Source organism: Atractosteus spatula, chromosome 2 (assembly GCF_055471065.1).
Source record: "Atractosteus spatula isolate fAtrSpa1 chromosome 2, fAtrSpa1.hap1, whole genome shotgun sequence".
Lineage (NCBI taxonomy): Eukaryota > Metazoa > Chordata > Actinopteri > Semionotiformes > Lepisosteidae > Atractosteus > Atractosteus spatula.
This window is the reverse complement of record NC_142707.1, coordinates 21393221-21417251: the sequence shown is the minus strand read 5'-3', so window position 1 is coordinate 21417251 and position 24031 is coordinate 21393221. Positions and strand designations below refer to the sequence as shown.

Sequence of the window (24031 nt, the reverse complement as noted above, 5' to 3'; positions counted from 1 at the left end):
ATACCTTTCAAAACCAGGGGAACTTGAATTACAAGTTTCCCCTGTACAACAGCTTACAGCTGCTTGTTTATTGAAGGGGATGATTTTGCCCTTTTTCCATTTCTGCTCATTTGTGAATTAAAAAATATTTAGAACTGCCATATCAGAATCAATTCATGTTGGGAAAGACAAAACATCTTCATCTGTATCTTAAAATTATAATGTGTACAAAGCATTTAAGCAGTTGGATAGCGGGTAGTCTGCCAGGAACGCTTTTAATGCAATGCAATGCAAAGGAGCTACACATTTCTCTAAGCATTAGGGATGGAGTTTTTCATTTGTCTAATCCAGGTGATTGGGAAGTCTAATCAAAGCACTTCATAATGCTTGTTCAGACATTTTTGTCAAGCTTTGATAAACTAGAGTGAAATGTATCTGTCTTATCTTGTGTGTGAAATTTTCAGATAAAGTGCAGCAAAATAAAAAAAAACAATTATCATCATTGTGCTTTTTGCATGTTTTCTATCTCTGGTTAAAATAAGGGACATTTTGAAAATGCTTATGTGGTTTATAGACTGGCAGCATGTATCTGCCCCTATGAATGGAGGCCATTTTCTTTTGAAAAGATGGCCTACCTACTCCTGGGGCTCCTGTCACCATGTTAACCTCAGTCCACAGGATCCTGGCACTGTATGCAGTATGCCATGTCTTCTGAGTAGTGCTCCACTTGAATTGTTGTGCTGTAAAATCCAAACTTGGTCTGGAGGAGCTCTGTGGCTTCTTTGAGGACACTCTGGGGATCACAATTCTCCTCTGAAAAATAGCAAATACAGAACTTAATACATGTCTGAACAGCGAGGAATGATTCCCTGATAGTGAAACAGATCGGTCAAGTGTTCCAATAAAATAAATTACTTGTCCACTCTCCCAGAGCCAGATTACTGTTTAAGATTTTATTGATTTTGGTTATGGCAAGCATGGTGATGCACAGATTTCAAATTCACAAGGCCATTTCTGCAAAAACAGAAAGAAATACAAACTCCCTAATACTCCTTTAATGTCATATTCTTCAAACGGTTTTCCATAAGATTATTAAACTTACTAAGAACCTCAAATGGCCTGATTTTGCAATAAAAAATAAGGTATAAAATAAGGTGGCACTACTATTAGATAATAAAACCATTGCATTTGTATACCGTAGTTAATATAACTGTCATCAGATTGAAACACACCAAAGGCACACAGCTCTCTACCTTTCAAAATTATGGTACAATGCCAAAACCTATTCCAATATTTTTCACTCTAGCTAAACCTCCATGTGTTTGCCAAAATTTTAAGGGAAACAAGAAAAGCTGTTCTATACCAAAGATGTCTACTAGTGCTTGGTTTGCACATGTATTTGCTTTCAGAAAATAGGGAACTAATGTTTTCACAGAGCACAATTCTGTAGTTTTTTTTTTTGTCCCAAAATCAAATACGACAGGTCTGTTGTCTTGGTCCAGTATCAGAGTGAACTGTGGAGAGGGACTGTGAGAGGGACTCACCAATGGCAATATGAACAGAGAGAAGGGTCTGGCCCAGGGTCAGTGCCCACAGGTGAAGGCTGTGCATCGCCTTCACGGCCTTCAGAGACAGCAGAACGTCCTTAACAGAGTTGAATTCAATTCCCTTTGGGGCCCCTGCAGGAAAACAAGTTTACTATTACCTGGCAGCACAAACTGCAAGAATTCAAAGTCAGATAGGGTCAGATGCTCCTCTAAGTCCTTACTTGACAATTAATTTATTATCTATTCTGTTTATCACTCAATGTTGAACTAATAGGCAACATGATGAGTTTTAAGAATGCCAATATGTGCCACAGAGAAAAATATATGATTGCATTTTAATTAGATAACATTGAATTATTTCACAGTAAATATTTCATTATTACAAGATAATAGTGTATTTTTCTGCACAAATCTTTGTATTATTACTAGATAATGCTGGTAACACATCATCATCAACAGCAATGTCCTTTCATAAATGCGTCACTCTGTTAGCTGCAACAGCAGGAGGTTCTAGGCGGCCTGGTGTTGTTCAAATGTCTACTGTTTCTTGAGGTCACAAAACTACAAAATGTTCTATGTCCTAATCAAAGCCGAAAGTACTTTCTGATTAACCAATCAGGAGCCATCATTTTTTAAAGAAAAACCTAGACAATGCTTTTCAACTTTGTTTAAAAAAAATTGATTAGAAACCAGAATCTTCATGAAAGTACTGTTCCATTTCCATTAAGAACAATTAAAGAATAGGTCACTACTAGCTCTGTTGGTAGAGCATGAGACTCATAATCTCAGGACAGCGGGTTTGTGTCCCATGTCAGGTGCCAGGTCCTCCATGTTGGAGGTTGGGCACAAGGCTAACAACCCTGTCCTGTAAAAAACTAATGTTATGGAATCAGCAACAGGATATTGCTGCCCCTACATGCTGGAAGGCACAACGGGCAAACATCCACATCCATTATATCTCCAGGTAATCAAGAAATCCTGGGTTAAATGTGTGTCATAGACTAGCTAAAGTACTAGGGACTAGTAATGCTACTAGCAATCCTGATGAAATTCAGCTGTGTCTAGCAACAGTTGCTGGCGACAGAAAGGAATTTTCTATCAGAGTACAGGTATTCTCGAATAAAAGTCTACAAAATCTTAAAAATAGAATTCAGTTTAATTACATTTAATATATATATACATACAGTATGTTTTCCATCCATTTTATTACTGCTTTATCCAATGCAGGGGTGCAGGAGAGCCAGAGCCTAACCTGGCAAGCAACAGGAACAAGGCAGGATACACCCAGGATGTGACACCAGTCATCAGGCACTGTATCTGTGTGTGTCCTGTGACAGACTGGCATCCCCTCCAGGGTGTATCCTGCCTCATGCCTGTTGCTTGCTAGGATAAATTCTGGCTCCCCCTCAACCCTCTATTGGATAAAGTGGTTAGAAAACAGATGGATGGATAAGTTAGTAGCCATGCTATTGTTGACTATTAATAAACTGGTGTTAGGGCAAATAAAATACTGCATTTTTCAGAAGACTGGAATTTAATGAAAAAGGAGGAAAGCAGCACATGAATGTATTTTAAAACACAAATATTTATGCAAGACATACAATGTAAAATTAAATTTTGAAATACAGAACTTCATTCATCTGCTGACAATTGAATGTGAAAATTCACAGCTAATCAGGATGCTCACAAAACCCCATACTGTATTATAAATAACACTCCATGCATTTCTTTACCTTCCATAAGTATTCTAAATACATCCCTCAGGATTGTTGTGGTGGTTCCCAGGACAAATACGGAGAATAGGAAGGTGCAAATTGGATCTGCTATCTTGTATTCAGGCTGTGGGTGATAAGAAACGTCAGTGGTTGTAATTTGAAATAGGCTCATCAAGAAGGATGAAATGAAGAAATGAAATATTGCATATAGTTTTTACTGTGCTCTCCTGTTTCCTGAAACACACATTCTTAACATATGTAGTACATAAATAATTATATAAAGCAATTTTTGTACCTAAACTATATTTTATGTTTCTCTTAATACAAGTGTGGCTTTAGGGCATGCTGTTGTTGTTAGCTGTGATAAATCTTTTTGAAGAGTCAACACTAACCCTGAAATAAATTATAATGGCTGCCACCAGTACTCCAACACTCTGCAGGAGGTCTCCGATGACATGAATGAAGGCAGCTCTCACACTGGTGTTGCCATGGGCCCCTAGGAGGCTGTGTGAGTGCCCGTGGCTGATGGGACTTTCACCTCCCTCATCTATTTTGTGGTACCCAGAGCCATGGCTGTGACTGTGCAAAGTACTGGACTGATGCAGGATTAAGGCCATTCTGAAAGATCAAAAGAAACAGGACAGAAACAACTTGTGTCAAGAAACAAGCAATATCACAATTCAATATATCCTTTCTTTTTATTTCACACCAACATGGTGGATATTTGTTTCTAGTTTTTTCTGAGCTTCATCATTTTTAGACCTATAAAAAATAAACACATTTGAATTCAACCACAGCTTAACAAGAGAAAAGAAAAGAGGAAAGAAGAATTTACATAATAATATAGCAAAGTGAAGGAGAGGTGGAAAAGCAGAGAATGACAGCATTAACTCTCTCATTTGGCCAATTCCAAAAGAAACACCCAGCTCATTTGTGAAACTGCCGTGTGTCATTTTTAGAGCCAAACAAAATTATTTCTCATTTACAAATCAAAACTATTGCAGCAAAATGAACTCGTAACTCATTTATTACATGTGCACTAGCTTTTTTCAGCAGCTGTAGGCAAATAGTAATTGCTGTAGGGTGTGTTAGCAAATACTGCCAATACTTTGTGATCAGACCATAGTGTATTCAAACATGTGTCATGTCATGATGAGCTGACACTTGGGATTTCCCAAGTAGTGATGTCCAAGTGGGGATTTTACAATTAGCAGAGCACCATTAAAGATGCTTAATACACCATTACATTACCCTTGTTAATAAATGTTTATTTTGTACATTTTCTACTAATCATTATTTTGTGGCAGCATCCCTGTTCTACAGAGAACAAAAATATATTAACATTGATATTAATACACAACGTATAAATATTCATGCAAGATTTCTTTTGGAAAGGATTTTGTGGACTGGAAAAATCCAGGACAGGGACTGTATTTTCACTTCCAAACTACACAAAGCAAAGATACTACCCATGTTGTTATCAGATCATACCAGTTTCTGCAGATTTGTTTCAATAAATCCTCCCATACACCAAACTGAAGTTTAATGCCACGCTACTACAAAATGATATGCTCTGAGTGAAGTTTCAAACTAAACAGGAGGAACTGGCAACTTCCTTCATCAGTGAAAATACCACCCTGTTGCACTAGCTGAAGGACAACAGTATCACTGAGGCTGGTGATTTTAATGTGTTAGCAGTTACTAGTCTCTGATGTGTTCCAGTTATCCAAAAAACTGCAGCACAGGCAAGCAAAAATCAATGACTTGATTGTTACTTCAGATTGCAGTGGACAGTCACTTAAAGGTTAGGCAGTCTGTAACACGCTTTGTTTATTGATGGGAATTGATTAGTCAATGAGCTGTGGAATGATAACACATTCTGATGCTACAATACCTGCACCAGGTTTGTTACTGCTTCTGGTTTCCTTGCACCTCTTTAGTGGTCATCAATGAGATGAGGTCTTAAAACTGTAAGTAATCTATGTGATGTGCATACAGTACGTTCCTAAGTCTACACATGCAGGTCACATACATCTTTCACAAATGCAGTCATTGAAGCTGCAAAGATGCCCTTGCATGGCTTCATTCAGCAGCAAGAAAAGACACAGAATATGAAAATCACAAAGTATGTTACTTAATTCTGGAAGTGTTTTGGACAAAGATGACCAATAATTGTAACTTATTAACTTGTACTCATCTGAGCTGAGCACATACTTTATTTCTAATAAGAGAATATGAAACTTGAAGGACACTCCAATTGTACATTAATTCTAAGCTGTTTAGCAGCTGACGTTAAATAGGGAAAAATGGCACAGTATTTCAAGCTTACATTACATTGACCCCAACTGCACAGCCTGAAGTAATGAGCATCACGTGGCCATCAATCTCATAGTTATTGTTGACAATTCTCTCAACAGCCAAGTACACTAGCACTCCAGTCACGATCCAGATGGACAGCACTGAAATAAAGGCCCCCAGAATCTCTGCAACAAAAACAAATAGGAGAAATGAGCCACAGGAGTTCACAAGTTGATATACAACTGGATTTTGCTCAAAGGTGAGTACTGTGAGCAAAATGATTTATAAAAGGATTCACAATGCTTTGTTTATAAATTGTGTTTCCTTTCCATTCCTCTAGAACATGGATTTAAATGACCTCTAATTTGTACCAATATATCCAGTAAATGCAATGTGTACAGTATATCAGTAAATGTACTGTATGACTTTCATGTTGAATAGATTAAAAGGGGAACTGCGGTCCTAATTTCTCAGACCAGTTATTATATCTCAGTAACAAAATAAATTAATTGACGGTATAGAAAAAAAATGTAAAGTTTCAAATTAAGCACAAAATTGTGAAATTTGTAAAAGTACTGTAAGGCGCTATGTTATCTCAAACCCTGGTTTTGCATCAGGTGAGAGCGAGAGTTTCCACAAATCATGATGTGAATCTTCCTGCTCACTAGTTACTGTAATGACTAAGGTAATACAATGTACAAGTGAGTAAATATAGGTTGTGCAGCAGATATTTCACCGCAGAAATGTTCCAATGTGATCTGCATGCAGAGGTAACAAGTAGTATTTGTCTCAAAGTTGAAAACAATATTTCTGCTGCATTAAAAGTGGTTAATTCTGAAGCCTGTTATGGAGAATATGGAGCTGCACATACCTTGAATTTTCTTCTATTTTGTAATGTGAATTGGAGGTTTTACATGTTACTGTGTACATTTTACTTTTATAGTGGTTTGAAATGCACTTATCAATTCTGATTCTTTCTAACCCTGAAATATAAAAAACAGCATTGCAGTTCCCCTTTAAATGGATCTAGGAGTTACTTGGGATCCTTTTCAGATTTATACTGGAAACATTTATTCACAGAGCTCCAGGGGGAGAAGGTCCCAAACAGGACATTGTTTGCTGCTTTTTATTACACCTGAATTGTTTTAATTAATAGATTATTTTCTGGAAACAAATTAAAAACCTGTCGCTGGGCCATAATAAACAGCCACCTCAAATCAAGTCCATGGGTTCAATCATGTAACTCAAAATCCTTAGATTTTTTAGAAATTTTTAAGTGAGTGCGAGACATGCAATACATATGCAAGAGGTCGCTTACATAAAGACATAAAGAATTCTACATATCACAACTCAACTGATTGTCCTGCAGGAAGAATGAGATTGTATGGAGCTTCAAATATTTCACACCCTTGTCTCACATCCTGCTTATTGCAAAGTTCCAACACACTATGTAATGAGGGGTTCCATTGGTTTGCACTGGTAGAATGTAACATTATGGTGCTGATAACTACTTTTGTGATAATTATGTTCTATTTTGGGGGGAAAACACGATACAACAAACAATCCTGGGGTTTTCTCCATGCTGCCTTGGAGTTTTCCAATCCACGAAATCCTCTCCAAAGGATTACCGATTCCCCTTTCCCCAACTGATTTATTATTTAAGCAATTATTTTATTTAAAAAAATATTTTATATTTGTCCAGTAAAATATGAGAGTGCTTCCACAAGTAATGAATAATAAACAATAATATATTTCTATTTTATAATAAAAATGTCATCAAATAACAATAAATACAGCACTTTCATTTACTTTTTCTGATGTTGCTTTGTCTACTTGCACTCCTCCAGTCCCCACTGCAAAAATAGTTTGAAGATGGAGAGAAATGTTAGGCCATTTTATGAATGATGGCAGTCAGGCATAGTGGGATCCTGGTCCTACCTGATCTGTGCCAACCAAAGCTCATGATTTTGGTGGGAGGCCTGGATGAAATCCACAAGGAGAATAAACTGACCATCATGCTCCCAAAATCTGTGAGCAAGTGCGCAGCATCAGTCATTATTGCCAAGCTATGGGCAAAGTAGCCACCTGTGGAAACAGGAAAGGAAAGACATTACTCTGGGGTCCACAAATGGAAAACATATGGACATTTTGTTAACACTAGATACCAAAGTACGTCCTGAAGCACAATTTTGCCATTAATTGATGTTTAGACTAAGACAAAATACTCAGGAACAGAAAGAGATGTAAAATGTAAGGATATGGAATCCATACTTTAAATTGGTTGGTTTTACACCGGCCGTCTGTGTGACAGATCAGTTATCTCTCTGATAGTCTATATCGGTTTGAGCCATGGGTGTGCAGCTTACAAAGAAAATAAGTGGACTGTTGTCCCATCCAGGGTGTATCCTGCCTTGTGCCAGAATAGACTTTGGCTCCTAGCAACCTGTATCGAATACGGTGGTTCAAAAATGGATGGATAGTATGAAAATGATTAGATGTCTTCTTCTGTGTGCTTTATTCATTCAGTTATTTATTCAAGTTCAGTTGAAATCAGTCAAAGCAGATTTTAACTCTTGCAGGATTTCACAAGAGGTTGCAAGAGTTAAAATCTGCTTTGACTGATTTCAACTGAACTTGAATAAATAACTAAATGAATAAAGCACACAGAAGAAGACATCTAATCATTTTCATACTATCTATCCATTTTTGAACCACCTTATTCGATACAGGTTGCTGGGAGCCAAAGTCTATTCTGGCACAAGGCAGGATACACCCTGGATGGGACAACAGTCCATTGCATGGCATACATAGATACAAACAGACACACCCTCATACCAGGGCCAGTTTTCCCAGGAGCCAATTAACCTATCAGTATATCTTTGGACCGTGGGAGGAAACTGGAGCACACAGAGGAAATTTACATGGGAAAAATATATAAACTCTGTGCAGACAGCAGCATGGGAATTGAACCCAGGGCCCCAGTAATGCTAAACAATGTGTCACTGTACCACCCTCATCAGTCATACTACTCACAGCGAAACTAGTCTCTGGCTTATTGGTTAGACAAGGTCGTGTTAGCAGCTACTCTACTGACTAACGTTCTCCCCCTAAGGGTTAAGAGAGGAGAAACACAGTTGTCTCTCTCATATGGTTAATAGGGGAGAACCACGGTCCACTCTCTCATATGGTTTAAAGGGGAAGAAGCACGTTTCACTATCCAACATGTTTAAGAGGGGAAAAGTGCACTTCATTCTCGCATAGGGTTAAGAGGGGAGAAGTGCAGGGCCCTCTCCCATACGGTTAAGAGGAGGGAAGCAGGGTTGCCTCTCCCAGGTGGTTAAGAATGGAAAAGGACAGTTCATTCTCCCATATGGTTAAGAAGGAAGAAGCTTAGTTTGCTCTCCCATGTGGCTAAGAGGGAAGAAGTGTGGTTCAATGTTCAATTAGGTGGGTCGCTCACTCATAAAGTTTAAAGGGAATCCAGTCTGAAAAGGCAGTTGACTAAGTTATGGGAGGATGGTTTATTTACATGAGGGTTGGTCAAGTCCTTAGCCCAGCTTTGCGATTCCCTGATTTCCCCCAGTTTTATTATTATCTGGTTATGATATAAAGGGTGCAAAGCTCCGGGTAGAGGGTTTTGTGTGTTGCTCCCCTGATGTCACACTACCAGTCAAGCATCACCTGCCACAGTTTTTTTTTTATTTATTGAATTACTTTTTAAAATGTTATGAAATGTTTTCAACTTGACGCAAAAAGAAAATATACTGTAGATGTTTTTCAACTTCACAACTGGATGGGTTTGAACTGAGATTAAAAGTTGGTTTCCTTCCAAGATTTAGTGCTGAATGTAGCAGAATTTTAATGCATTGCAGTCTGGTCTTCTAATTTTGGTATCTATCTAAAGATGTCATTTCAAGCACAGAGAAATTATCATTTCCATGGGGAAGCTACCAGCTGGGAATCAAAGGTGATTAGAATCAACATGTAACCAAGATACTGTATCTCAAAATGTGATGGAAAAAATACAGAAGACGAGTAAGATGTGGTATAGTCTACTTCGATTTATGGCTTCTGTTGTTAATATTAAAGCAAGTTAGTTGGTTTGCCCAATAGCAGGCAATTCATGATGGGGTTTTTAAGTTGTTGGAAACAGGCAAGCAAGTCATTTGAAAGGACGAGAATTTGAACTTGTTGGAGTAGTCAAAATGGACTGTGGAATCTGAGATTAATGATGGTCTGTCTAATGCATTAATTTTCCTAATTTTCTTCTTTACTTACCATAATTCCCTGCCTTATTAGTTTGTGTATATATTGCTTAATTACATTGTTCATATGCTGCCCTTTCTCTTCTCTGAACCGAGTTTTCAGCAATTAGTTGATTTGCCTGGACATTGGTTATAGCTGGTGAGCTACAGTTGACCTTAATATCATTTGACTTCATTGTTGCCTTCCCTTCCTTTTTATTTTTGGTCTCCGTGAATGGAAAATGTCAATGAAAAGGACAATTAGGTCTCTCCGTTCTACATTTCTGTTTCTTTTTTATACCTACAGTATGTGTGATCACTTCTTTAAATAACTTGCAGTGTGATATAAATAAAAGGTTTGTTAAGATATAAAAACTAAATTAATTTGCAGTGAATCCAAAGACTTGCTATGATCTCGAATATGTATGAAATTATGGATTGGCATGATATTACCAAACCACATTGGCCCTCCAGTGAACTTCGGCAAAGAGTTTTCTGGTTATCTGAAGTTTGGTCTTTTTTTCCCCCCTTATCCACAATTGTTCTCTGTAGAGGGTAGAATTTCCAGCTCTTTCCAGGCTTAGGTTTTTCTTGAATTATTAAAGCTGCTTTCTGTGACTTGTTCAAAAATTCTGTTTTCATGTGCAAACATTCCCTCTTACCTATTACTTCTCCAATCATAAAGATTAAACAGACTAAAGATGCAATATAGAGTTTCTTTCTGGCAAGCTGTTTTTCATGGCTCTCCCCACACACAGCTCTGTTGCCATGGCAATGAACACTGACAGGCCTCTTCAGCTCAATTGCTGTAGCTGTATCTCCATTTTCAAATGGGAAGTTTGGATACCCCTCCTTGGATCCAGGAAATGGGCTGGAAAACAGAAAGTGCACTTGAGTTATTTTTTTATTAGCATTTTGTTATTATGAAATTAAAAGGAATGCACTACGCAATGTATAGAAAAGTAGAAGAAACCAGAACACCAATAGATAAGTGAGACCACATAAGAGTCAACAATAGAGGCCCTTAGGATGCACAATTGTTTATGAATGCTAAATAAAAATGTAACAAGAAGAAACCCAAGAGCTTCACAATCCCTTTTCAGAAAGCAGACCACTTTGTAATTAGAAACACAGTTACAATAAATGTAATATCTCTTATTAAATAATAATTTCATAGCATCTTTCATGTCAAGACATTTCAAAGTACTTCAAGTACTTTCAAAGTACTTTACCCAGAAGCCAATTAAGCTACCAGTATGTTTTTGGACTGTGGGAGGAAAATAGAGCACCTGAAAGAAACCCCTGTGAAAATGGGGAATCATACAAACTTTACGCAAATAGCACCCCAGGAATTGAACCATACACTCTTGCTTCGGGAAGCAGCAATGCTAACCACTGGGATACTGTGCTGCCCATTATAAGATCTTTGATGACCAAACAGTGTAGAGCTCAGCTTACTGTCTCATACAAAGGATGGCCTCCTATAGCACAGTTCCCCAGTCACTACACTGGTGCATTTCTCTTGGCAATTCTAGTCCAGAATGAAAAGTGCCACCTACTGGTCCACCACACCACTTCTAGCCACATTCTCTTTTTAATTTAGAGGTCACCTATTTTGTACTGGCAAAGCCCAGCCTTGTATAACGTTTCAGCACTAAAGAGATCAGGCTGGAAATGGGTAACCCTGTAGCCGATAGGCTTAAGTACTCTTGACGTGAATTTGTTATTGTGTTTATTTAGGACAGGGCCATATCGCTTGTATTATCACATTGTTGGTTCAGAACTGCTTCTGTAAGAATGAGAGCAAATGTTTGTATGTGTAATTGGCTTTTCTGGCCACAGCACATTTCAGACAGTGATTGTAAATCAGCAGGAGGGATGTTAGCCTAAAGGTTTCAGGACATGCTCAATTAAGCTTGACTGCAGCATGTGGGGCTTTCCAGTCAGGCGTGTCATACTCAAGATGTGACCCCATCTGTTTTTTGGACTTTTATATTCCTCAAACAAGAACAAAGACCATGGTTCATCTTAGGTATGGCCCCTTGAGATGTGATGCTGTTTACTGCAAATCCAAAGGTAAAAAAGGCCAACGTGACGAACTCTACAAAGACAAGTATCCACAGGTGGTCCATGTCATTGAGGAGACAGGTACAAAGCATGATAATGTGCACTAATTGGACTAATAATGATATCCTTAGGAGCTCAACTAGAACAAAAAAGAAAAGATAACTGCTGCTTTCCAGGATCACAGTTGCAGATGCCTGCAATTAGACAAATGGAATTGACCCATTTACAAATGGGTAAATGGAACTAAAAATTGCCAAGTGCTTTATCTTTAAAAGTTTGTTATTGGAGGAATTACAATTGATATGTATTTTGGACATTAAAAGTAATATGTGCACATTCAATTCAGAGTTACAGTATGTGGAAGCCAGAGCCCATGCTGGCAAGCAACAGGTACAAGCCGGGATACACTCTGAACGGGATGCATTCACACACACTCACATTAGGGCCAAATTTCCCAGAAGCCAATTAACCAACCACTGTGGGAATGTGGGAGGAAACCAGATCAAGAGGAAACTCATGCAAACACGGGGAAACAAAAACTTCATATAGACCCCAGGGCCCCAATGTAGCACGGTAGCATAGCTAACCACTATACCACCACTAAAGGTCAAACAAGCATTCCAAAACTTAATGGTAGAATTTTAAAATGGGAATCAAATGATGAAACAAGAAATTAGGTATACATCCTCGCAGAGACAATGCTGAAGGAAAGAAGCAAAATGTTTAGGATTTTGATGCCAATTTAATAGATAAAGCCTGCTTTTTCCTCATTACTGTGGCAGACCTTTTAAAGAATGGCTGTTGTAAGACAGATAGCCATTACGGTTTGCTACCCTGAAAAATACTTAATTTCAACAGCACTTTATCATTGCAGTTTCCAGTCGCTGGTTATCTTGCTAAGCACTGACCCTTGCCATTGTGGATAATTCTAATTGCTGTCAAGGAAGACCTTACTCAGCAGCTTTCACCCTGAAGCTCACAGTTAAGTCCACAGAATCAGAAGGCAGAAGGGTGAAAACCCGCAAACATGGTTCAAAAATGGCACTGCAATATTTTGCCACTACCTTTTATTGACATTTTAATGTCAGAGCTATTAACAGAATCCCTTTAATTTCCAGTAACTATCAAATTTCACATCTGATAAATGTGTCAATACACTTGCAATGGTCTGTTGTTGAGTGAGTCCTCGTAATATAGTTTGCTTTATGGGATACATTTTGCTGACTCCTCAGACTTATATGGATAGGCTGATACAGCAGTGGAAGCCAGCCACCTGTGAATTAGCACTTATTCCTACAAAATGTCTAATGGAAGCTTGTATAGGAAAATGATTTGGGCTTAATAACTTATTAATCCTGCTTATTTCTGTGTGCCCCAAAACTTCATGCCTCTGATAATGAAGTCTACTGTGAATCATATACGGTAAATACCAGTTAAAGATACAAAGGTATTAAAGGTATGTTAATTCAACTAAATCAACGTTATATAATTTATGCATCATTCCAGTTTATAGCTTAAATGTTATTTAAAGTAAGAATAAATTGGGTATGACATTTTCTTGAGCTACTGTATGTATTTAACATAAATCTTGGAGATTTTGAGCAAAATTGGCTGAATTTTAGTGTTACAGTATTTTTTTCCTTATCTTCTAGTTAACTGTTGCTAAATTGGTGATTCATTTAATTTACGAGTTACCCTTTGGAAGGGATTTGAGATATCGATGTACTGTACAAAAAATGTTGTATTTAAATAAACAGCAATAAATTTTGTTAATGTAAAAAGCTGAATGTTTCATATTCTTGAAACATAATGTTTTGCAAAGTACAGCAGTTCCTGATTTACTGTCTCTTTCCATTTATCATAGTCCACAATAACTAGAAAACATCCATTCATTTTCTAACCACTTCATCCAACTCAGGTTCGCAAGGAAGTTGTAGTCTATCAGGCAACAGGTGCAAGATGGGATACACCCTGGACTGGACACCAGTCCATCAGGGGACACACACAGACACAAATACAGACGTGTACACACTCACACCAGGGCCAATTTTACCAGAAGCCAATTAACCAACCAGTATGTTTTTGGACTATTGGAGGAAACCGGAGTACCTAGAGGACCACCACACCACCTCTTAGAAAAGTACTAGTAAACTATAACTAGGAAACAGACTTAATAAAATCTGTAGCATATTAAGTTTTATATGTCAGAGGCTGTCATGAGCCCTATACCAAGTATACTAATGGGTATTCACAAAAGCCAGTGTGAAAGCACTACCTACAAATATAGAGATTTCGTATTTCGGTCACAAATATGTACACAAAAACTGTTAGAATTATAGAACACTACAGTATATGCATTCAGAAACGTTTACAGCCTTTTCAGTACTTGTTTATTCGAGCTGGAATCTGGGAGGAAAACTAAACTGTGCTCATAGTACAAGACTAAGTCTAGTGCCCACAGTACATGACCTTCAAAAATAGGGGGGCCTATCTTCGGAGAAGCACTGGGACCTCATTAAAGACAGAACCACCTGCAGTCTGTGCAGTTGCTCCTTCGACTTCCTATAAAAGTATGAATGGGAAGCATTCAGTGCTTAAACTATCAAGGGATGGCAATATTCTATCAGGCTTATATTGTCTACTATTGGCCTTCATATAGGGGACACTATGGTGTCAGAGGTCAATTTACATCATGGAGTCACTTAATAAAGGAGATTTTTCAACAAAGGATTGACAGATACAATTGCAAGCTCAGCTGCATTTTTCTAACTAGAAAATCTCCCTTTTGATTTTCTGTGTCGACCACACACTATATTTATATTTTTCTAATTTACAACCATTGGATTAATTCTCCAAGGTGTGCATTTGCTCCATTTTTCTCCATTGGATCACTGAGCAGGCCCCATTGGTAAGGATCATGGTGTCTAAACAAAGTGGTTTAATTTAAGTTTGTTGAGATGGTGTTGTAATTTAACTGCATGATTGCGGATTTTGCATTTTGTTAATTATTGAAATGCATGTTATACAGCTGCCTGAAGGAAACTGCACTTGAATTATCTGTGAGGCATCCTGCCCTTTCTAAGAGCATTTACCAAGACAAATGCATGGCAAGAAAATTACAGTCAACACATTTACAGTACATTGAAATGAGGTCTGATATTTTGTGGAAAAGTTTCATAATGTAATTCCTATACTGAAAGAATGCAGATCTCTCAACATGCTGAAAATTCCCAAAGCTAATTTTTGGAAAACATTACATATACCAGTCTGAAAACTAACATGTTTGATGTCACATTAGTACACATTCCAAAAAACACATATTGATTAGAATTAGATATTGAAATAAATGATTTGATCACCTTAATGGTGGTATTTGAACAATAACTATCTCAACAGCAGAATAACATGTCAAAAAGAATTTAATAAGTAGGCCTGTTCATTTTTCAAGTTAATTCTTTATAAGTGTAGCCATAACCACACTTATAAATCCTAACCTTTTAAAGTTGATTGCTTTTAGTAAAGCTAGTTATGGCATATTTCAGTAATAATTCCATGAGTGCAAGTACTACTAAATTATTGGTATGGCCTATGACAAGAGGCTCTTACTTTGGATTTTATTACCTTTCAGCTTTTATTTTTCTATAAAACTGGTTGAATTCTAAACTGCAATTGCCTCACATATTGATGGAATGTGACAGAACTAGAATCAATCATCTTTAATTACGGGTATGAGTCATGATAACCTGGAGCCTATCCCAGAAATACTGGGAATAAGGTGGGACTGCACCCTGAATGGGATGTTAGGGTACTTGTGTTTAATTTGTAGAAACCAGTTCAAGACTGGCAAAAGCCCAGCTAGACGCAGGGAGAACATGCAAACTCCACAAAGAAGACAACAGTCTGAAAACAAACCAGGATCAAAGAGCTGTGTGGTACACCACTGTTCTCCTCCTACCTGACATGGTAGGTAGGGTTCCCGGAAGAAAACTTTGTTGTTTTTCAGCTAGTTACAAAAAAGAGTGTGATTCTTAGTATATGTAACACTGGTATTTTCTAAATATGTTCAATTTACAGGAGTTTTAAACCATAGCTATTATTTTTCTGTGAGTGAATAATAAATTATTTTTAACCGGATAACTTAAATGAAAAATATATTAATCAATTTGAACTAAATAAAATTGCTTTATTTTTTAATTTGAGCATTCTAAACATTTATGCTAAAATATATTTATCAAGTCTCACTTTTATAGGTTTAATAGAACCATGTCTAGTCCCATCAGTTCTGTACATTCCAAAATTTTCTAAAATGTTAAATCCCTATTTTTTTGTAGAACAGCAGTTGTATTATTTATTCTAAGACCTGGTGAAATCCAAGCCCTGCCCAGTGCCCACACATCTGCACAGTGCGATTAGATTTAATCTTGCAAACATCAAGACTCTGACTGTAATTTATTGCCAGTTCATGGAGATGTACAAATTCCATGTCATGTTGCAGACACAGGGGCAGCAACAGACACCATTGCCTAGGTGAGAATGTTTGCCACATTTAAGAAATGATTAGGGAAAGAGGGGACATGAAACTTTCTGTTATTGTGTACAAATTAAATGTGTTCTAGTTACCGTGCATAACCATTATCTGTGGGCACACAGCAAAGCATATGCGTTCTTGAGCCGTCTTTGCTGCATTTAGTATGTTACTGGGTAAAAGGGCACCCACTACTACCCCACTAGTGTTTATGACATTACAGGTGGGAGTAGCTGAACCACACCTAAAAAGATTTAGAGACTATGGGGAAAAGTGTACCATGACCTTATTGTTGGTTGTACCTGTAACTAAATACAAACACATGACTTTTGTAAAGTTCTTATTTCTGACATTGTAAAGTTCTTATAACTTTAGTCTTTCAATATCCAAGTTTTCTACTTAATTTATCTATAAGCACAGAAGAACATTTTCTCAAAAAATCACTTTCTAAGTTAGTTTTCCTAATATGTTATCGTTCAAAAAAATGAATAAAATAGTGAAAAGGAGAAATTGCTTTTAACAAAAATCAAGGTTTACCTTCAGTCCTACTTGTCTCTTTGGGTCCCAGTTATTACAACTATTTGGAATTCTTCACCTGTTACAATAAAATATGGCAGACCCTGAAAGTAAGAGCAAGTGAATTTTCCTACATGAATATTTTACTTTTGTATGTTATATAAGAGGCGGCATGATGATGCAGTAGTTAGCATTGCTTGCATCACTATCTTGCAGCACTGCAGCCCTGGGTTCAATTCCTTGGGTGATATATGTTTGAAGTTTGTATGTTCTCCCTGTGTTTATGAGGGTTTCACCAGGTGCTCTGGTTTCCTCTCACAGTCCGAAGACCTGCTGATAGGTTATCTGGCTTCTGGGAAAACTGGACCTGGTGTGAGTGTGTGTGTGTCTTTGTCTGTGTCTGCCCTGTGATGGACTGGGGTCCTGTCCAGGGAGTATTCTGCCTTGTACCCATTACTTGCTGGGATAGGGCCCGGCCCCCCTATGACCCTGTATTGAATAAAGCAGTTAGAAAATGGATGGATGGATATCGTATAAGACATTGTATAAAAGGGTTGCTAAAGAGAGGAGGTCATTGTTCCATCTTGCTTGTCTGATAGACCAATGGTAGACAAATATTTTGTCTAGCCACTTCTTAAAAGAACCTTAGAATTTGGCCCACAGCCACCTAGCTGGGAAAACTGTTCCTCTCAATTTCCTCTGTTCCAGACTGAAGAGCTTTAACTCCTTTAAAATGTCCTTGTATGGTAATCGCCTGATACCAGGAATCATTCTTCGAGTTCTTTCTAAATATTTAGCTTTATAACGACCAAAGCTAAGCACAACATTCTAAATTGTCTTACTAATCTTGTGAAGGGGTCTTGCCTAGTGTCTTGTAAGGCTTAGAAATGTCTTGCTTTGATTTAAATTCCAATTGCACTTTGAATTGGTTTCTCACAGGCCTCGATGAGGAGAAAGAAGTCTCCAAAGTCTTTGTAGCATTACTGTATCTATTCTCACTAATTAAAATTGCTCCAGTAGATACAAAAGTGCAGGCACTGGGACAGACAGCTAGCTTGTCCAGTTTCCATGTCCAATGCACAGATAATTAAATGGTCTCAGTGGGAATGAACAATTTGGAATTAGTATTACTCCTTAATTTGTTCATTATTTTTTGATTAACCATGGGAATGACAAGTTGAAAAGATTAGCACAGGGAAATGTTGCTGTTTATAAGTTGTATAAAAAACTGCAGCCTCAGTACAAATCATAAAGCACCATCAAGCACCTGTAAATGCCTGTTCCCTCTAAAGGCTGAAACTATTATGATCCAATTTGGGCCTATCACTTTCAGTGGAACTTAATTCCAGTTGTCTCACAAATTACAACACAGTTATAATAAATTATATTAGCCAGATCTTTTTCTCCTTCTCCTAATTAAAGTCTTTTTCCTGGACAGATTTCCTAATGTATTTGAATTAACCAAATTATGTGTGCATTTTTAATAATATATCTTTGTCAATTAAGCCTAATGTGAGCAACCAGTATCATTAGTGCAGTTAAGTTACAGTTTTAAAAAAGACATTATTAGTAAGGCGCCGGCATAATGAACATAGAATAGATTCCCTGCAATTTTATTGGGATTTTATCTGACATTGTCTATGAACATGCCTTTAAAGAGTTTAGATGACTGAATGCAAAGGTATCCATATTAAATATGGTGAGACAAGACAATGCTACTACAACAATTTAGAACAGTTTTTGTATCTTTAACCTCTGTTCCACATTTCTGTCTCACACTATGTTAATTATTGTGACATTATTTTTATTTTTTGTGTTCATTATAGAGCAGTGATGATGTTTTAAAAACAAACAATTAAAAAATGAAATGTTCTACTCTCTTGAGCACAATTAAAATGTTCTGGGATTTGATATGATTGCAGACAAATGTAAATATTTTATGAGATAATTGCATATTTCCAGCAATATCTTTAAAGTAGCTAATATACTAAAATAAACATGTCATGTCTGAATACAGGTGGTATAATATTATTGCAGGTAAGTCCAAGTTGATGTCTGGCTGTCTGTGTGGAGTTTGCATGTTCTCACCCCATTTGTGGGATACCTAGGGTACCCTATCACAATCCAAAGATATGCAAGTTAAATGCCATCTCTAAATTCCTCCCCCCAATGTATGTGTGTCCTGTGTGTAGTCTTATCCTGCACCCTGTTCCTGCCACATTAGACTTCAGCTTACTGCAGCACCCTAACGGTAAAGAGGCCACTGAAACTGAAGTAATATCCGAGTGCTATGGCTGAAACTATATATTGCAATACATCTTTAGCACAACTCAACAGAATGGTCTCTGGTCTATGGATGGGTTATAGAAACAAGACAGAAGCGATAACTTCTAACAAAATGCCCTCATCAGTTAGATTCTTGATCAAAACAATGACATAACATGAATCAGAATGTACAGTGCAGTTCAAGAACCTAACATAAGTAAGAGTCAAATATAATCTCAAAAAAGCCTGTAATAAAATGATTCTATGAAACTAAAAAAAATGCCTAAATCAAGAAGGTCTGCCATAATTTCTTCTCTCTAGTGACAGCCAAGCTACTTCATTCTGTGCCTAATTGAGTAGATGCTGTCACAAACAATAAATGAGTTCTACCCAAACACTAATGTAACATTAAATGGTTCTAATGCCCTTGCATTGTATGGGTTTGAGGTAGTGAAATGAACAAGGAAATACTAAGGACACAATTTTTGTGTAAATATTAAAATTTTAATTATGTGAACATTAAATGAGCTGAAAGTGAAATTTGCATTTTTATCAAGAATAATATCTTATATGTAAAATAGGCCATTTTATGTGTAAAACTTCTTTAAGCGATGAGATATATCACTGTATGAATAGTAAGTAATTGAACTGTTGGCTGGATTTGCAGAGTAAGGCTGTACCTGGGTGTGGTAGCCATCTTTAACCTGTTATGTAATTGAAGGGTAAGCTAATGCCTTAAACATCTACTGTACATCTCACCTTAATATAACAAGGTATGTTTGAAATGCTACATAATCATATTTTAAGATAAAAATATAAATTTTTAAATTAAATATACACAGTATTTTATTTTTAAGCTAGTGGTAATGATCTGCCTTACATGTGATAACAGCACATGCAGTGAAATTTAATGTACCTGTACACGAAATGTAACGTACACATTAGATTATATATGTTCATAAAATGGGTAAAAGATGCACAATCAGTAGCTACCGCAGTTCTTGTAGTTTGCAGCATGCAACTAAAACACCATTCCAGAGAATTACATTACATGTTATAATAATAATAATTAACAATTGCTTACACTGATATAGCGCTTTTCTGAACATTCCACTCAAACCGCTTTACAGGTAATGGGGACTCCTCTCTACCACCACCAATGTGCAGCATCCACCTGGATGATGCGACGGCAGCCATAGTGCGCCAGAACGCTCACCGCTTACAGTATATGTTCGTGAAGTATTATGCAAAGTACATTTTTTAAAATTAATCTCGTACGGCGTTCGTTATCAGGACGTTGATCACATTTAGTTCGTCCGACTTCCCACGCAGAATCACCTGTTTCACGCCAGGAACAGTACATTCATCCGCATTACAGCTGTGCCGCTGTCCAAGTGCTGAAATTCAATTTCTCTTAAACCGATTGACTTGCACAGGCCTTTCTTTAACTTTAACGGATAGCTCAAATATTTATTTCACTTTACATCCTGTGGAATGGAGAATTTAAAGTGCAGATGACAGAGTCAACAGTAATATGACCATTTAAACACTTAATCTTAATTCATTAATAACAATACAAATAAAAAAATAATGCAAATGATGATGAAGAAATAAAACTTTTCTAACATTAAATGCGGTTTTCTTCAAACGGAGATTAAAAAACTAAAGTCATTAATTTCATATCACAAGTCTATGTTGTAAAACTTTAGTGTTTAAATATGAAATTATTCATCCATATACAGTATAATTTAACAAAAAAAATCATTACCCATGTTGGTACACAGATCACCTTGTTTTTCTCTTCTGTATGTGTATTCTAGTAAGAATGCGTGAAACTAGAAGTCTAGTGCAATCTCAGCTTTAATAAATTAGGTACATTCCTATTTTCCAAATCAGAATTGTAAAATAGGGTTATATAGTCTGCATTATAATAAAGGGAAACTTGGAAAAAATAGTAATTTTATCTAAAAGGGCCAAATAAAACAAAAAACGTGTCAGTGATATCTTAGCATGCCTTAGTGTCACCGTGATATCAGAATGAAGAGTCGAAATGTATACTGAATCATTCAACGTCTGTCCGCGTTAGTGATTACTTTACAGAATTGTATGTGACAGCCCTGCAGCAAACTTATTATGGCTTGGTTATGATACCGTTCCATTCTAAAAGAAGAAAAATTTTGAATGCCACTCTGCCACTTCATATTGGTGATCCCAATATTCTACAACAGCTGGGTAGAGTATACCACAAAAGTCTGTCTATATTAATGAACATTGTAGAATAACTTCAAGTAGCCTTAATAGCGCAAGAATGTATGCTTTTGTGTCTATTTACAGTACTTCATGCCCCTATACTGTATATTTGCCGCCAACAAATTACATTAAGATTACAATGCACATTTTTGTATATAAACTCTGTGTGCATTAATAATACGAACTTCTCATGCCATTGAAGGTCTAATTAATTGGGGTGTTTTTTACGGGATACATCTCATTTTTCGTGGGAGCTACTAATGGGATATTTCTATAACTGGTAAAAATGCGTTTGCACTGACCGTAAAAATATCCCCGATTTGTTTGAATCCTTTCCTCTTTCGCTTTGAGAAATCATTCAGAGCTCAATTTTTATTTACAAAGGACGTATAGCCTCGGCTATACTGTTATGTTGCACGTTTGCTACAGTAGCTCTTGTATAATTTGCACGTTTAATGTAAGGGAACATTTCGGCGCAAAATATACTTTTTCATAAACCCATAAAATACTAACATAATAAGTTACAATTACGTAATTGAATGCCTTTCTAAACCAAATGAAGGGTTTTTCACGAAATACTCGTATTAATGACTATCAACTGATATTTGCACCAAAACAAAAAAAGGAACTGAGAACAATGTTTGATACGTTGTAATTCAGTTTACTATATGGCATTTGGGCGTCCTGTATATATTTGTGACATACGATGGAGGAGAAGACCAAGGTACTTGTTGAGTCTCTCCTCTTTTAAGCTGGAATTGTTAGCGAATGATCAGGTAGTTACAATGTGTATTAACGTAGATCAAATACTGTATCCTATTATTTCTTTACTTATGTTGATGCAAATGAAAATTGTGATTTATAAAAAATATTTATGAATATTTATTCATTCTCTCATGTACAGTATTAAGAAAAGAGTTTGTTTATTGAGATCATAAGACCGCTTTATTTGATTGGAAATTGGAAATGCGTTGACGGTCAATGATTGCGGCTTTAATTCCTCAGCAGGCTGTCAGTTACTTAAAACAGAAAAGGGTCAGATTTATTTAAACGCTATACTCTAACATACACTCCCACCGTTTACCATAGAAGTGTGAAATTATAAAGTCATCGATTTCAGAATCGATTTCAAAATTGTACGAGTTAGGGACCTTTAACCGATCAATTCAGGTTTTTCACTATTGTAGTCCGTAAATGTAAATGTATCAAAAGAACAAAAAAGAAATTAAGGATCCTTTTCCCTAATCAGATCTCTGTAATAAGAGATCATGGGTTTATTTCAACACATTAGCGTTCGACGAATCTCCCTGAGGCCATTCATCAGACACAGTCCTGAAGGAACTGAGGCATGGAAATGAATTTGTTCATTCACATAAAACATTTTACACACTGTCTGATGGGAACACAGCCAGAATACGATACTCTGCTATACAGAGGAAAAGGGGGATTTAGATGAGAGAGTCAGTTATGTTTTTTTTCCAATAAAAGCAATAAACATGGCCATGGAAATAATAGTTATCATGCGCATATCTTTAGAAATAACAGCATCAGCCAACAGCAGTATTACAATTACCTACTTTTATAGAAAATCGTTGATATCTGAAATAAAATAACAGCCAATTTGAATGAGAAATTCTTTAATAAAGTTTTGAGACGTTATTTCGTTAAAACCGTACACCATTATATTTAAAATAAAGGACTCGGTTTTTATTGCTTTTTTAATCTGGTAAAATACAGTATATTTTAATCTAATTCTACGTTGAAAAACAATTTTAAAATGATGAACACCTAAAACCTATTTTTTTGTGCCATCACTATAGTTATTCGGTAGGGGGAGGGAATCTATCTATACTGTAGATTAATAATCTATTAATAAATGAGTATATTAATAGGAAGTCTTGATCATAACAAAATAACATTCGTACTAACCTGGCAGCTCTTTCTCATTTAATTCCTGCGTGACTAAACACAGTCAGTATCTTTACCTTTTATCTCTTTTTTTCTCCCCATTAAGATTATTTATTTTCTCATTTTATTTAGGTATTAGGTTTCTTTGCAAGTGGAAGACGACTTTTATCAATAAAAGCATTTTTTGGAACTCACAATAGAAAAACACCGTATAAATCGTAATTTAGTAAAGACAACTGGTGCGTTTTTATCAGTGGAGGTTTAACTTTAATGTGTCGCTCAAAATTCTAATTAGTTTATAGCCAACTGCTAAAATATCAATATCTGCATGCGGGCTTCATGTGGTATCGACAGGCATAAACGTAAGAGCAAAGCTCTATAATGCAGCAAACATTATAACAACTAATATTAATCAGTTTGCAAGTCAATTGCTGGCAGTTTTAGAATTGAAAAAAGTTATAAAGATTATTGCTAACACTGACAACATATGAAAGCTTAGAATATCATTATTGAAGGATGATTGGAAAGATTAAGTAAATGAAGAAAAAATACCTTTTTAGTTTCAGCGTATACATTTTAGTGTTCTTCTCATTGATGAGATGAGACTTTTCAGAATCCACAGCGGTATCCATTGTAGTAGGCTACCTTTGAAAAAATATTAGTAGGATACTGTATGATCAAGAATTTCCAATGAAAGAATACAAAGGAAGTTAATTT

The 24031-nt window shown here is 36.5% G+C and overlaps 1 protein-coding gene across 1 annotated transcript; it reads right to left on the bottom strand.

Moving 5' to 3' along the window:
- Nucleotides 1-646: 646 nt before the first annotated feature.
- slc30a2 (solute carrier family 30 member 2) lies at nucleotides 647-23946 on the bottom strand. Its single transcript, XM_088908299.1, has 8 exons — nucleotides 23867-23946; nucleotides 10446-10654; nucleotides 7478-7624; nucleotides 5571-5724; nucleotides 3634-3859; nucleotides 3260-3365; nucleotides 1524-1658; nucleotides 647-792 (listed from the first exon to the last, which is right to left on the bottom strand). Exons 1-8 carry the CDS (start codon nucleotides 23944-23946, stop codon nucleotides 647-649), a joined length of 1203 nt encoding a protein of 400 aa, XP_088764425.1.
- Between the last annotated feature and the right edge of the window lie 85 nt (nucleotides 23947-24031).